The following is a 16,934-nucleotide window of genomic DNA, read 5'->3' on the forward strand; positions in this document are numbered from 1 at the left end:
CTTCAAATCCTTGGCACGGTCTTTTTCTTGAAATGCTTCCAACACTGTAGGGCAGTTAGAGGCTATTTTGTGGAGCTTGAGGTTTGACGCGGCCAACATCTGTTGTGTGCGGCGTATCAGGCTGATGGCTTCCTTGTCTGTAGAGAGAGACTTCAACCCATCGTCCACATAGAAATCCCTCTCGATGAACTGCCTGACGTCGCTGCCAAATTCTTCCTCTCCTTCTTGAACCGGTGGAGCTGCTTCGGCATGGCCGTTCTTGAACATCTTGTCCATGAAGCTCGTGAATTGTTCCCTAAGTTCTGGCTTTCTCTTCAAGGTCCGTACGACAACTGTGAGCCGCGACTCGGTCAAGCACTTGTTATTCAGAAGCCATGGCCTTGGAGAACGAAAGGGGAGAGGCGCTATCCAACTGTTGGATTCGTCCTTTGAGAACTCGTCGTCCATCAGCTTCAAAAACTTCCTGTCCTTGACAGAAAGGGAAGGTCTGTTGTCATCCTCCGTTGTCTGGCACAGCGCTTCGGCGATCCCATCGTCATAGCTGTGTTTCCTAGCAGTGTGCTGAGCTGGTTGGAAGCAGTGTGTTGACCCTTGCATGGCAGTGAGTTTCTCCTTGACCAAAAGTGATTCTCACATGGCTCGAAAAGGGAGGGACGTCCATTTTCGAGGACGTTTGTTTTGAGGTTGCTAACACAGTCCGGTGTGCGACTTTGACTTACGCAGACATTCCCTACGATGACCCATCCCAGATCCAGTTTCTGAGCAAATGACGCATCAGCCGGTCCGTTGCGCTGTTGTCGAACCTTGTGTATTCTGAGGATGTCTCTCCCGAGGAGAAGTAGAATCTTGGCCTCCGGGTCCAAACAAGGAATGAATTTAGCAACAGCTCTGAGATGAGGGTGATGCAATGCCACTTCCGGTGTTGGAATCTCGGTCCTGTTGTTAGGCATTTCGTTGCATTCGATAAGCGTTGGCAAGGGAAGCTTCACGGAGCCATGACTGTCTTCTATGAGAAAGCCAGACGCCCTTCTTCCTCTCGCCTCTGTAGTTCCAGCACATGTCCTTAGTGTGTAGGGGGAACTGTGACCATTGAGTCCGAAAATGTCGAAGAACTCTGTTGTTGCAAGGGACCTGTTGCTCTGGTCGTCTAAGATGGCATACATTTTTGCAGTCTTGTGAGGCTGAGTCGGATGACTGACTTTCACCAAGCAGATCTTAGAGCAGGATTTGACACCGTTGCTTTGACCGCAGACCTCTGTGCACTTAGATGACACCTCAAGTGCAAAATCCTTGTCTAGAATAGCATCTTCAGCATCGTTCTGAGCTACAGGAGGCTTGTGGCTGACATTTCCAGCGTGAAGCGCCGTGGCATGCCGATCGCTACCACAATCGTCACATTTGAGAACTGTTTTGCAGTCTCTTGCAAAGTGGTCTGTCGAAGCGCAGCACCTGTAGCATATCCCAAAATTTTTCAGCAAACATTTTCGTTCATCCAGCGGCTTTTCCCTGAATGCGCGACACTTCCGAGGGGGTGAGGCTTCCTGTGCAGAGGACAATACTTGGTTGCATCATGCCACTTTAATGCGTTTGAGGGCGGATGGTCAGTGCTTGCTTCCACGTCCGTCATTTGCACTGAGATGGGTGCTCTTCTCAGGCTTCCATCCGTTGCCCATCTGTCTACTCTTGTGAGCCTTGAAGGGGTGCCGCTTGCGGAGCTGAGTTTGAAGCTAGGATCGTTTCTCGTTTTCGCTTGGTCCCTGATAAAGCTGGCAAAAAACGAGAAAGGGGGAAAGGCGACCCGATGATTCTGTTTGTACTTGGAGCCTTTCGCGATCCACATGTCTTGCAAGCGCTGGGGCAGCTTTTCTACAATGGGGTTTACCCCTCTTGCGGTGTCGAGATAGGAGAGCCCAGTCAGGTGAGGGTCACATTTTGCTGCCTCAACTTCAAGAAGGAGGCCTCCCAGCTCTCTCAATTTCTGGGTGTCTTTGTCGGTCAGTCTGGGGAAGTTCGAAATTCTTCGAAAGATGGCCTCTTCTATAATTTCTGGGCGACCATAGCATTTCTCAAGTCTTTCCCAAACTACCTTTAACCCGGCCTCTGGGCTGTCGACGTGCACGGAATGCAGCCTCTTCGCGTAGGTTGACGATTCGGTCCCAAGCCATTTCATGAGAAGGTCAAGTTCCTCGCTTGCCGTCACTTCGAGAGTCTGAGTCATTCCCTTGAACGTAGATTTCCACGACCGGTAGTTTTCAGGGCAGTCGTCGAACTTCGTAAGCGAGGTACTCACAAGGTCGCGCCGAATCAGATACTTTGCCATGGCGGTCAGTTCAGGGGCGTTAGCTTCATCTCCCTGATGACGAGCAATGTTCTGCGGGATGCCTTGGCTGCGAGTGCTTGGTGTGCATGGAGCGCGGTCTTCAGGTGCTTCATTAGCGTTCTGACAGACGTAATGCTCCCCGCCGTCATGGTGCTGCGATTGCTGGCGCGGGCCGATGCACACGTGAGCCTGGTCAAGCACGTAGTCAAAGGTACGTTGAGCGTGGTCTTCGGATGCCTCGGAGACAGTCCGACAGATGTGATGCTCCCCGCCGTGCTGATCTACGGCAGCCTCCAGGACGTCCGCTTGCGCTTCCGCGGCGGCCGCTTCTCTTTCCAACTGCATGACTTGTAACTCTGTGTCCAGCTCGGCTTTCTTGCGTTCGATTGCCGCAGCCGTACTTTTCTCTTGTTCTTTCAGTCTGGCCTTTTCCAGTTTCACCGCGGCTTCTTTCTTCTTGAGAGAAGCCTGTAGTCGCACCGCGGCGGCCTCCGCTCTTGCTCTGGCGGCCAGCATGCTTGGCGTTGTCGAGACGGCCGAACGCTCCGAACGAGCTGAACGCGACGAATGCCGTGACTGCACATAGCTTGCTGTGTTCTCAGAGCATACAAAATGAGATTGGTCCGGACTCACTTGAGCAGCGGGCGACTTGCGATCTTGTGACGCCATGTCGTCCGTGGCTGCGATGCGAAAACGGAACTTCTGAAGAGCAGAGCCAGCCAGCGGAGCCTAGGTGCTTTCGAAGATTGCGCGAGACACCGACACGACGTTCATCGCGTTTTTACTATTCTGATTCCGTGGCACGCGTTGGGGCTGCGGCCACTCCTCAGATAGATGACAGGTCGCAAACACAAGGAAAATCGAACATTTATCCAGGCATTTACAACTTTTAAAAACGCGGTGCTGCCACAGTCATGCAGCGCGGTAGAAGGAACGAAAGATTCACGAGTTACGTAACATAACACCTCCGGAGGGAGGTGTAAAGAGGGAAAAAGCACGCGGGCGAGAGGGAAGGCGCACGGGGAGAGGGAAGAGAAAGAGCGGGGAGGAGAGAAGTCCAGTGTTCGCAGATGAGGCTGGCGCCCGGGCGGGAAATTCAAACTGGACTCGGGACAGCACAGTCTTACGGGGTGGGTTCAACAACACCCGGGAACGGGAGCAACACGAGTTGTACTTTATTTATAAGTTTGGAACAATCACCCAAGGCATTAATGAGAACCTGGGCGCTTTGTCTTCAATACACCCCTTGCAAGTCCAGCACTGACCTTGGAGTGCCGGCTTGACAAGCCTCAGCCGTTCCTTTCCCCCATATGCTTACACCGATGTCTTCATCGCACACTGCGCTCTTACCTTCCCCCGTTCGACCATCTTGACGAGAGCGGCGCAATCAAAGAACCTTAAGCACTCCCGCCATTCACAGTGGCCCCACGCGACAATTCTACCCCAAAGTCGCCTCCGTTTCCGACCTTTTCTTTTCCCTTTTTTTTGTTGCTTCTGTGGGTGTGTGCATGTGAGCTCATCTACACCCCGTGTGTGTCTAGTTAAATTCCACTCTGCCCGCCTTGACTCATCCTGCCAAAGAAGTTGCACATGGCAGAAGTCCCCCCCCCCCCTTAGCTCCATTGTATTTTGTTTACTCTTTTAGGTGGACAACATTTTAGTGCATCTCAAATCTATGCTGTGCTTCGGCCACTGTCTGTCTCCATACACTTTACTAGCTGCCCGCTGTGTTAGGACTCAGGTTCTCCGTCCATTCTCCCCTCCCACTCTTTTTTTTTCCCTTTTCTTTTTTTTCGTCTTTTCTCCCCGCAACCGCATACGTGGGTGGCGGGCGACGACATTTACCCTCCCCCCTCCCTGTTCCGTTTGTGTATTTTTGTTAATTTTTTCGTTTTTTCTCTTCCTTGAGCCGTTCTTCCTTCTGCATCGTCTGCTTGTTTTGGCTCATGTGTCAAACACGTGTACAGATGAAGACCCTTTAAGAAGAGAAGCAAGAACCATGTAACTTCAGTCTTGAAAATGGACAGGCTCTGTCCGAAATGTCGACTCCCAATAAATGTTTACTTAAATGAAGCGTTTCTCAATTTCGCATATATATATATATATATATATATATATAAGGAAAGAGTTGAAATACACTTCTTACAGAAACATTTATTTTACTAGAGAATCAATGTAGCTGGAGAACGGTTCCGTGAGTGTGCCAATGCCGGAAACGATCGGTTGACCTGGATGATTTTCTTTATGTATTTTTGGGAGCATGTAAAAGCGCCTTGGAGACACATTTAGTGACGTCAGTGCCTTACTTACTCGTGGTGGTAATTCACCTTCATTGGTGAGTTGTTTCAAGGTTTTTTCTATAATTTTGCGGTGCTCAGTGGTGGGGTCTGATGGAAGCAAGCGATAAAAACTGGAGTTGAGTTGTCAGTATCCCTCCTGGATATACTTTCCTTTATCTAAAATTACTATGCCGCCTCCTTTGTCAGCGGGTTTAACGACAATGCCCGTTCGCTTGCTGAGTGATTCCAAGGCGTCACGCTCTTCCCTGGAAAGATTCAGTGGTCCCGGTTTGTGTGCCTCGAAGGCCTGAATGATGTCTCGTTGAATCGCTTTTAAATACATGTCCAGATGTTTATACCTACCGGATCTCGGTGTCCGCTGTTTCTGAGAGGGAGGGAATGAGTTACAATTTTGGTTCGGCTTATCAGAAAAGTACTCCTGGAGTCTCAGATTTCGAGAAAAATTGTCGAGATCCTTTAGTAATTTGTATTCGTCATGTCGGCCAGTATTTGGACAGAATTTCAGTCCACGTGACAATACAGATTTTTCCTCTTTGCTAAGGGGTGCGTTTGAGAGATTAATAATGTTCTCCTGAAGATCTGAACCTTCCAATGTTTGATTAAATGGGGCTGCATGATCGCTTGCAGGCATGTGGGTGTATACAGGTTGTAATATGTCCTTTCTTTGTTGCGATGCCACGGCACTCTCTCTTCCTTCATCAAGCTAGATGTTATCTCGCGAGAATTTTTTGCATTTATTGTTCCAGATTTGCTTAGTCTTGCTCGACTGAAAGAAATCAAGCTCTTGAGTCTCCATATCCGAAAGTACCACGTTTTGACGAGCTCGCCTCTCCTCACGACTCAGTGATGCCAACATCTCTTCGCAGTGGTCTATAGTTATTTTCAGAAGGTTTAGGGATGCATTAAGCAGAACTTGGCTCCATGTTAGGCTATTGGTTTTCGAGAGATTGTTCATCGACGGCGTTAAAGACCGGAAAAGGCCCTTGGGCACCGTATTTGACTTTAGGTATATTTTAAGGGACTTTATGTGGAGCTCGTGCCTGATCCTTTTGTCTATTATTTTTCTTAATTTTAAAAAATTCCGAGAGTGTATAGCAGCAGCTGAGGGGGGAGTAGGTGGCTGAGCGCGATCACACCGTCAATCCTGTCTCACTCGCTGAGCGGAGCCGTAGCGTCGCCTGAGGTCATACCTCGATTTCGGGGTAGAAGGGTTCTCCGCACAGCCGCTCCCGATGTCAGCTGTCCGTCGGCGTCTTTCGGCCGTTTGAGCTTCAGTTGCTCTAGGAGACGCTGATACGCTCAAAGTTGAACTGCAGGTCTCCGGTGCAAAATCCAGCGGCGCCTCCCTTGATCCGCAACAACTGTTTTGGGTGGTGGGCTTTGGCGCAGCAGGGTATTCCAATTGGTGCCCACTGACTGGCAGGTGGATGGGGAGGAGATGGGGAGTCTGTAAGCACATGCAGAAAACGACGTTGGCTCAGAGCACACACTCTAATTTCAAACACTCCATTCGAGAGAACTTGAATTGTGACAGTAGTAACATAGTGTACATGCTCGAGTGCGGCAACTGTCAAATGCAATACATTGGCCAGACCGAGAATCCCTTCCGAATTCGATTCAATAATCACCGCGCGCATGCCAAATCACTTCCTCTCCTCCGCCTATCGAAACACCTTCGTCAAGAAAGTGACGATTTTGACACAATTAAAGTCACTCTGCTACAGAGCGGTTTGAAAAATACCCGTGAGCGGGAACAATGGGAGTTATACTTTATTTTCAAATTTAATGCGGTGCCGGCCGGTATAAATGAGAACCCCGGAGCTTTCTACGCACTTCAGAGGTCAGAGGCCCAGTGAGATTCACAGCCTCTTCGACTGCATCGCCTGAGGTCATACCATTTTGAATGTTTGCGTCTACATGCCGCCTGTCTCCTACCCCAACCTTTCTTTTCTTCCTTATGCCCAAACATTGCTGCTGAAACAACTTTTGCAGTAAACCAGAAGGGGGCCTTTCACTCCCACCCCCCTTTTTTAAATGCCATTCCAAATAGAACGAAAAGAATGATACTCAATACATTACATTGGTTTGCGAACGAGGATTAGGAGTGTTGCTATACACTAATATGGTTGTGGATCACTGTGAATAGCGCTCGTCTGTCACCCACCTAGATAGCCCGATTTTTTACTTGCCTGCCTTACGAAAGCCCAGGGCGCTAACCCGGGGCCATAAGTGAAGTTGGGCTATTTCGTGTTTTTCAACAAGATGAGGGAGATTAGGGAGGTATATATATATATACACAAAGAACAGTGTCCGTGTCTGTGCAATGATATGCAAAAAGGACCTCAGGCTGTGAAAGAACTAATTAACGCTATCACTTTATAGCTTTAAGGTGGACCTCAAGTGTCCCTCGAAATTTTTTCTTGTAATACCTGACTGAAACAGAGGAGCTCTATTTATGTTCACTAGTATGTGAAATGCTATTTCAACATCTCCTTTGGCTAATTTTCACCTTTTAAATTGTTGGTCTCATGTATGATGTTCTTAATTCCAATTGTTTGGAAATTGAATGTCAAAGTTGTTTTTAGACTGTTTTTTTCCCTCTAGGCAGCACAGCATTCGAAAAAGTTCGGAAACAAAATTGTCCATTTTAAGCTGTGTGGTAAACTATATTTAGAACACCAATGCAGGCAGCTTTCCTTTTGAAATTGTTGGCACCATGTGCGTGCTTTCTAGTAAGTGAAGTTCAGCAACTTCTACAACAGAAAACTTTTCATTTTTACTTTATCGTACAGATGATGCAACAATCTACAAGTTTTTCTAATCTTGCCTTGGTAATGTTTTGTGGTAAACACAGCCTTTCTGTGGCGCGAAGCCTGGGAGGTTTGCCTTTTAGGAAGTTAGTGTGAGCGCTTGTAGTGTGAGTGGCGAAGTGTTTGTACAAACGACTTCTCTGGTGGTGCTACACAAGACGAACTTCATTTTAGGTGTGACTGGTGCATCCTACTAGTAAACATGATGACCGCTTAGCAGCACAGATTCCACGCTTTTCTTTCTGATTGAATGTCGCTTAAGTGTCAGAGCCTGTTCTGTTACCATCCACATCCTTTCACAGTGTGCAGTGTACGACGAGGACGCGCTACTATGGTGGTAACACTTCAACAGGGATGGCATCTTATCCGAAATAAGCCTGCTTTTTGATGACTTGCGCGTCCCAAGAAGCGCAATCATGGCGTGCCCGCGCCACTGCAAGTACTTGCAGTTTCCCAATGCTTATCGATACTTATCCGCGCTACTTATCGGTGCTTAAAGTACCAATACTGACAGAGATCTGAGTCCCACCTGTGCTCCAACGTAGGGGGTGCATGAAGGGCTGGTACCCATCACCAGCGAAAATCTTCGGAGCTTTAGATGCATCCAGGAAGCAATGCTGAAAACAAAATAGAAGTTATTCAGAAATGGGCCACACTGAGCCAACACATAAAACATATGGTATGGTATGTAGAGTTGACATGCAGTGGATGCTGCAATGCAGTGTTCTTGGTTAATTTAGCTCATTTGTGGTATCACACACAGCATTACACAGGCGCCTTCCAATTTGCCTTTATCGAACCTGCGCCGCTGAGCCTAGCGAGCGGTGAGGACAGAAAGTAAAACATCAGGACAGCATAGACTCGCTACAGTGAAAATTTTGGCTTTCTAGTACGTTATCAATATGAGCTGCAGCTGAGCATTTCTCCGCGTGCCAGTGCACTCTCCACACGAGCAGAGTCAGAAAGAGTTGCTCACATTGATCCTCCAGTAGTTGCGAAGACTTCCAATTCCTGAAGCGCTCATTCCAAGGCCTCGACGACACTGCAACTGCGTCTGCCGCGCTGTAACAAAAGGAGACATTTTTGCAAAATAACAACTTTGATAAGCCGTGTTCTCTAAGACGTGAAAGGAGCTGCACCTTATTCATGAGCAGAACAATGCTTCTGATGTGGCTTTTGCTTCCACCTTAGGCTCGTGGTGCAAGATTTCCCGATCACAACTAGAGAAGATGCTGACATCATGCATGTCAGCACTGCGTGATGGGTTGCGTGAAGAGTGGCAGGCGGCACATGCTTGAGGTCACTGTGTGTCGGAAGTACAGCCTTTGTCAAAAGTATACAGCCCAACGGGTCTGCTTCTAAACCCTGCAGCGTGGCTCCTCTTGCATACTCAGGGATTTTAATCTCACGAAGACGGGATGAACTTAAGTCCCCAACACTCCCAAGCTTAGGACTGTCAAATGTGCTTAAGAGCCTCGCTACACAGCTTGGAAGCAAACCCGTTGGGCTGTATATTTTTGACAAAGACTGTACATGATGGCATGACAGGATGCAAGATGAAAATAGAACGTGCATGTGCTTGATTTGGTTTGGTCTGGTTTATGGTCTGGATTTAACGTCCCAGAGCAACTCAGGCTATGAGGGACGCCGTAGTGAAGGGCTCCAAAAATTTTCGACCATCTGGGTTACTTTAACGTGCACAGTACACAAGCCTCTACAATTTCACCTCCATCGAAATTTGACCAAAACGGCCGGGACAGAACCCATGTCTTTCAGGTCAGCAGCCAAACGCCATAACCGCTGAACTGCGGTGGCGGCTTAAAGGTGCACTAGAGAGGAATCTGTACTCATCTTTTTACCGCAGGAGTTCGATGTTTCGAGCATTGTTAGAAACTTCGAATTATTGTCCTGTGCTGCCGATTTCCCTAATTTAAATCGGATTAAACGTCCCGGCTCCCACCTTTTTTTGGTTTGGTTTATGGGGTTTAACGTCCCAAAGCGACTAAGGCTATGAGAGACGCCGTAGTGGAGGGCTCCGGAAATTTCGACCACCTGGGGTTCTTTAACATGCACTGACATTGCACAGTACACGGACCTCGAATTTCTCCTCCAAAGAAATTCAACCGCCACGGCCGGGATCGAACCCGCGTCTTTCGGGCCAGCAGCCGAGCACCATAGCCACTGAGCCACCGCGGCGGCTTCCCACCTTTTTTTTTTTTTTTTTCTTTTGAACTCACTGCTGAGGGTAGGAGGAGTCAACTAACGCGTGGAGTGCCTTTCAGGCAGTCGCGTGGGGGCTTCGCTCTCGCTTTTATTTTGTTTTTTAGGTTTCCGCGAATAAAAAGACCCAGTCAGAGACTACATAGCTACAAATTGGGCCCACTCAAATAAAAATACGCGTGGACTATTTGCTTTTGCCGACCGCTATGTATCACTCCGCCGATGGGAGAGTGGCAAGCCACCACAGCACTGTCCGAAAGGTTGGTTGACTCCTGCTGCCGTCTACGGTCAGTTAAAAAAAAAAGCGGGATCCGGGACGTTTAATCCAATTTAAATTAGGGAGATTGGCCACACAGGACAATAATTCCAAGTTTCTAAGAATGCTCGGAACGTGTAGGTCAAGTACCCGTGGTAAAAACACGAGTTCAGATTCCTTTTCAGTGCACCTTTAAAGCGTGCATGCTTTTTTCTCCAGCGTCCCATCTTGTGTTTGAACATGTCAATTAGCTCTCTTCCAGTTCTTATGACCTCTAAATAAAATACGCATGGACTCAGTGCTGGATTCGAGAGTATAATTAATTTTTTCTAGACAGTGAATTTTTAAAAGTACGTATATTTTCCTGTCTCTGCAGAACATGCACGCTGCTCAACACAGTGAAAATCGCCTCTTCAGTTTCCAGAAAAACACCACCCCATTACATGCAGGCTGCCTTATTGCATAGGCCGATGTTGAATTCCTCATGTTCGTACCAAGGAAGTTCAGGTCACTCCTAGACTCCCTAGATAAGACGAGCAATGTCGGCTCGGCTCACCTGGTGACTCGCGTCACCTTGTTCAAGACCGTGATAGTGAACCTAAGTTAGACAGGAACTAAACGTATGAGCAAACGGGCTCAGAAGTGCATCGTCAGGCGGTACCCGAATGCAGTGAGGCATGGTTAGGACTTGGCGGGAGCGGTCAGTTACTATTGTCCCCGATAGCTGCGGCAGCAACAGCACACACCAGTAAGGGTGAAACTAAGTGAGGCTGCTCCACATGCCACCTCAAGGTCGGCCTCCACTGTCAATGAAGGTGCTCACACTTGGCTCAGAACCTACCTATATGGCCAGCTTTACCTGTCTTCTTTATAATCGCTTCGCTTGTGCGGAGATGTGTTCGTTCATGAAACGGGACGCAACCGCACTCATAACAGTGACAGGCACCCAGAGACATGTATAGTGACACTATATCTATCTACACTACTGAGATCTTCTACCGACTGTTGCGTAAATCAGAGAAAATCGGAAAAAAATTCTCTCTGCCTAACCGCACGTTTGTTCGGGCTCAAATTTCGCGCAGAGGTTGCATTTGGTGGTCAGTTTTGTTTTATACTATAGTTAGGTGGAGTACGTGCCCGATTCGGTCAGAATTAGTTGGAAATCCCGATCGCCTGCGGCGATGGCGAAGCAAAACCGAAAGACTTCACAGCCATGGTACCCGTGGCGCCATCTCGCACCCACCGGAGAAACCCAGTCGTGCTAAGTTGGTGAGCAAATTATCTTGTCTTGGTGCTCTCTGCTGCGAAGCAGCACAAGACATCACCGAAAATGCGGTCGTACAGCGATCAAGGCCATGGCCGTGACTTGGCTATGCGAGTCCCAACTCCTTCCCCCAGCCCTCCCCGGTAAAGGGCTCGTCAAGGGAGTGACACTCTCATAGAGCCAATGGGGACGTTTTTTTTCGAAAGCGATTGTGGAGACACCTGGGAGAGGCGGTAAACGCATGAATTGCTCAAAACTCCCCGAGCCAAGCCAATCCAAGCCAACAAGTCAATCCAGAAATCCAATATGGTGGCGCACGTTCAGGCGGCTGGTTGCAGCCGGTTGCTCGCGCGTTCCTGGTGCTGGCGGCCGCTAGCTCGATCCAAGCTTTGTAAATACTGGGGATTAACTGCTCCCGCGCTGCATTCACGCTTGATTTCCTGAGTACTTACCGAATATGTTCCCTCGCTTTTGTATTTCGATGTATCTGTTGATGTAGCATGGTGGCGAGCGGCGCGACTGCTTTTAGCAGCTGCGCTTGCTCGAGAATGAAAAGTGTAAATGGTTTTGTACAAAGAACAATTTATTAAAAGACCATCAGCAGTGACAAACTGCGTTCAAAAAGTGATTTCAGGCATCAGTGGCATCGCAATGTCAGTGACAGGCAACCTAAAAATCAAAATTAAAAAAAGCCATTATGTAAACTTAAAAGACATGAGCGCGCAGAGAATATATAGAGAATAAAAAAAGGTATCAAGGTAGGTACAGTATACATAATCAAATGCTACATGACTGAATATAGGTTTGTATACGACTCAGTAAGAGATTCAGGTAAATAGCAGGGAAGTAAAACATCTGACACGTACTGAAATGCATCAGTCTGTGGCTATGAATGTACACACACAGAGAAAGGCAGCGAAAAGTTTCAGCCTTTGACTCGTGCAGAAGCAATCACAGTGCATTGGGCTAGGGACAACATAATATGCTGCAGTGCTAGTGCTTAGTATAAAGACTCCAAGAAAAGCTCACTGTATGACTCGGCTAACCTTGGGCATGTTTTGAAGATGAGTTACAGGCTGGCATGCTGTACGGCATAGCTCATCTGCCATTCCCTGTTTCGGTTACTTGTTTTTTTGTTGATGCCAAGGGTAGGAAGTTGCAACCAAGGCAGATCGAGAGTCATGTGCAGAGAAGACTTTTTGAAAATCCACCGAACAATTGCGGCCATGGCCGGAGCGGTCATTAATTCAGTTTGCCGTTACGATACACTGGGTGGCAACCAAAAGTATGCGTGCATATAAATAGGTCGTTAGAGAAATGAAAACAACGCATAGAGTGTAAACAAACTGGCAATTCTTCTCTTTGTTACAATATATTGCATCCACCACAGTGTCAAATTAATATATTACTGAGTGGTAAATTGCAAGCGGTCCGTGTACTGTATAGTATCAGCACACATTTAGGGACGCCGTATAGTTTAATATAATCTGCCGGCCACTGATACTGCGTCCCTTATAGCCCATGTATTACTTCAGGAAGTGAAACCTCAAACGTTACAACTACCTGAAAAAAAAACGCACATCAACTGTGAATAGCAGTGCAGCATAGTCTGAGCACGCTTCTATTCGACATGAGCACGTATGTCAACCAATTTGCATCTTATGCGTACAGCCCTCTTAATTGGTACAGAGCCGAGCACCTGAGCCAGTCTGTTTTTGCTGCCTGTAGGTTCTAGCCATCAGTAAATTTTCCAGCTGCACAACCGAGTGCAAGCCATGACCAGGGAGGGGTTGCCAAGTAATGTACCACAAACCCCTCGGGTCTGCACAGCACCTTTGGTTTTTGTGGGCACCTGTGTCTACGTGTGCCTCGACATTATGCATGACGTGTTTCACAATTTTAATTTTGCCCAAATCATGCTGCAAGAGACTATTTTTAACATACAGCCAGTCATTATTAACTGATTTCTGGCATTCCTTAAGGGGCTCTGTGACTGCGTGCTTGTCGCACAGGAAGAGAAAGAAGCTGAAACACACGGGTTTTCCGCGGCACCCTGTGTAAGCTGTTGCCATCCGGCATTATTGAGTAAATTGCAAACCACTGGTCATAGCAATGTGAAAACTAACAGGGCACACAACCCCTCCAGAAAGCAAACTTGTACTTTCTAAAGGAAGTAACGCAGCAGGAGCAAAAGCAGTCGACATAGTATATGGGCAATCGGAGCAGGACTGTGTATAAACAGGCACATAAACACTTGTATACATTAAAAAAAGTAAAAAAGAAGTTATAGAGAGGGCACATGTGCAGTAAGCAGCATTAAATAACCTGGTGCTTGGCTGCTGACCCGAAAGACGCGGGTTCATTCCTGGCCACAGCAGTCGAATTTTGATGAAGGCGAACTGCTAGAGGCCCATGTAGTGTACAATGTCAGTGCACGTTAAAGAGAACCAGGTGGTCGAAATTCCCGGAGCCCTTCACTACAGCATCTCTCATACCCTGAGTTGCTTTGGGACGTTAAACCCCAATAAACCATACCAAACCAAAAAAAACAAATATAATAATCCTAACCTAACTCAGTGCACCATTAATTTAGCCAGCTAATTTACGCTTTTTTCTGGCAGGAGCACTCTGTTTTGTTTTTGTTATTGTGTTCCTGTTTACAAATGAAAGGTGCCAATGTAGCCTTGTGTGGCAGAATAATTTGAGAAATTTCATTCTGCAGCCTAGTGAACAGAAAATGGTTTCCTGGCTTGGCATCCTTTCAACAAGGGTCCTGCACACATTGGATAAATGGGCACAGTACAAGATTTCTTTTCTGAAGGCCGAATCCAATTCCTTTATATAATTTAGGCACTCCTCAGATGTTGTGGCAATTGAGCTGAAAAGGTGCTCAGGAACACCATTCTCCTGGAGTAGTGCAAAGAACTGGCGGCGCCCATGGAGAGAGCCACCGTCTGCTGCAAGGAGTGTTCCTTCACATGTGCAACCTGTAGTCCTCTGGTCAAGAAAGCTCTTCACAAGAGTGCCAGCGACATGGTATACAACATTTTCATATACTATGTCAAAGGCATCTTGTGAAAATGCTGGCACGTCAGATGAATCTGAGCCTTGCTGCCTGCTGTGGCTTGTGGTTGGAGTGCTGCCTGATGACAATAATGCAGGAACACTCCCCACATTGGTGAGGAACGCATTTGTTGTCACTTCGCAGTTTCCTTGAGATAGTTTACAGAGTTTGCCAATCCAAATATGTTTTAGAGCAGCCACGAATTGGCACACATTAGGTGTCTCATTGCAGCCATGTTTTTGACGAATTGTTGCAAAAACATTTTCCAAGGGATCTTGCTGCAATCGACGAGTGAAAAGATGAGTGAAATCGAAATCTTCTTTTAGATCTGTCCACAGCAGAAGCAAGGCTTTGATTGTGATCTGCCAACCTTTGATGGTGTGAGGTTGCTTGTCCAGAGGACCACCAAAATGCCACTGAGCGATCCAATCTATGCACGACTCAAGAAAGACATGGTGCTCCGAGCCCTCAGCCATTGCGTACCGTAACTTGTCGTCCTGCTGTTTCAGGGCCGAACTATTCAGGCAGTCAAAAAGCTTATCCATCCTTTCCGTGAACTCTGCTGTAAATTTGGCATCTACAGGAAGCTCCTGAATGGCGATGAGAGTGAGGAGTGCCACAGACACAGATTCGCTGAACACTTGTGTGGCATACCTAACTCTCATGTCAGTAAAGGGCATCCTGTAGATGTGTTGTTCTTTTAGTTTTTTTGCCAATCTGCTTTTGAGATGCTCAGTCGGTGTGGTAGAGGCTTGATCTATGCTACGAGTTTTTTGGTAAAGGGTTTTGATGTATGTCCAGTCAACAACCTCAGAGCCAATTGTGAGCTTATGTGTTCGCAAATTATTCCTTGTGCATTTGATTAAGTGTGGGGTGTCAAACATGAAGTATATTTTGCGGTTGTTGACAATGAAATATGGCTCACGGATAGAATGGATGAGCATTTTTGACAGGCTGACATTGTTCGACCCTTGATCACAGATGACCGCTTTCACCAGAAGACCTTTTCTTTCAAGCTGCTGAATTAAATCTAATAGCAGCTTGCGCATTGCAAGGGCAGAAGTTGCATTGTGGGACGCTGCAAAGGCTACTGGCTGGATCCAACTTCTTGATATGCCAGACACAGCCACAACAAGAGCTGTGTTTGCCACACAAGAAGTCCTGGTACTCCCATCATCTGTGAAGCCAATTACAATGTCTTTGGATTGATCATACATCAAATTTTTTTTCAAGGATATTTCATCGAATAAAAGACAGCATGCTTTGTCTTGTAGTGGCCAATCTTTTGTAATTGATTCTATTGCATCCATGGCACCTGGAATGATACCAGGTGTCATTGGGATGTCTGCCAGCCAGCGCCTCAGCGTCCTCACAGGTGGCAAATGAAGCATTTCTCTGAGGAATCGATACGCTTTTGGAGAATGAAAGAACAAATTGAGAGCGAATTGCTTCATTTGTCTTGACCAATGCTTTTTGGATTTTGGAAAAGAACAGAGCCTGATTTGAGCTTTAACCAATTCAAAAAGGTCTTGTGGCAAATGCGGTTCAAGCTTCCTCAAAGCCTCCTGCTGCGTTATTCGGCTTGATTGGTGCCTTTTTGTGATCCTGCCCAGAGCTTTACGGTACCTGTCGCTTCGAGAATGCAATTTCTCGAAGCGCCTTTTAGTGCGAGGGCTGTACGCAGTTGTGCGTTTTTTACTTCTGCTTTTTGGTGTTTCTGGCACTGGCGTCACCTCTGGCCGTGCAGCGCCGACCTCTGTGGTACTACTGAGGCCGCTAGGACCAGCTTCAGCTGAAGAAAACATAGAAGAAAGCAAAGAAATACTTTTTGTGAGCCTCATAGAGAAACCTATATCGCACACAAAATCACGATTAGGGTGCAGTCATAGGGCTACTAATTGCCCACCACACAGTGCCATGTCGTTTTTTGTGCGAATCGATGAATGCAGTCGTGCCCCATTAATATGACCGCTCTGATATAGACAGCTTTACTGGTGACCAAACTTTTCCACTACATTTACGCGTCGCTTTATGGAAACTCACTGCGCAGACAACAGACAGGTTAAGGGGGGACACTGGTCTTGAAAAAAAAATTTTTATTAATGAAGTCACAGTTACGAAATCTTCAGGGACTATGTATTTTTGTGTGCTGATTCTATATGTCATTTAATTTCATGTAAAACAATTCCTTGAGCACTTATGCAGTTTTTATGCTAGTAGTTTGCGGAGAGTTTTGAAGAAAATTTGCTGCGGGAAACTCGCTGAAATGTATACCATTGGGTTCTCTTGACACCAAGGAATACAATAAGGGTGAAATTGTCTTCCTGCCTATCATAGAACTTAAGTTATAGGGTTTTGAAGTTGTCGCTTCAGAAATGAGAACGAAAGTGTGTATTCCTGTTTCTGAAGTGGCAGCTTCAGTGCCCTATTACTCAAGTTCTATGAGAGCCAGGATGATAATTTTACCCTTATTGTATTCCTTGGTGTCAAGAGAACCCAATGGCATACATTTTCAGCGAGTTTCCTGCAGCAAATTTTCTTCAAAACTCTCCGCAAAATACTTGCATAAAAAGTGCATAAGTGCTCAAGGAATTGTTTTACATGAAATTAAATGACATATCTAGAATCAGCGCAAAAAAATACATGTGCCCTTAAAATTTCATAACTATGACTAAATGAATAAAATTTTCTTTTAAAGAC

At 46.8% G+C, this 16,934-nt stretch overlaps 1 protein-coding gene across 4 annotated transcripts in view; it reads right to left on the reverse strand.

The window, feature by feature from the left end:
- The window catches only part of LOC149362146 (uncharacterized), a 234,574-nt gene that overhangs the window by 208,700 nt on the left and 8,940 nt on the right, over window positions 1-16,934 (reverse strand). For all 4 annotated transcript variants that reach the window (XM_089572924.1, XM_089572923.1, XM_089572921.1 and 1 more), the window contains exons 2-4: window positions 8,407-8,492; window positions 7,960-8,047; window positions 5,811-6,067 (exon numbers count right to left, since the gene is read on the reverse strand). In XM_089572924.1, the coding sequence (XP_089429050.1) occupies window positions 5,901-6,067; window positions 7,960-8,047; window positions 8,407-8,454 (303 nt within the window). In that variant the 5' untranslated portion in view covers window positions 8,455-8,492 and the 3' untranslated portion in view covers window positions 5,811-5,900. The remainder of the gene's footprint in view (window positions 1-5,810; window positions 6,068-7,959; window positions 8,048-8,406; window positions 8,493-16,934) is intronic.

This window comes from Amblyomma mixtum, chromosome 2 (genome assembly GCF_055824585.1).
Source record: "Amblyomma mixtum isolate Tamu chromosome 2, ASM5582458v1, whole genome shotgun sequence".
Classification (NCBI taxonomy): Eukaryota; Metazoa; Arthropoda; class Arachnida; order Ixodida; family Ixodidae; genus Amblyomma; species Amblyomma mixtum.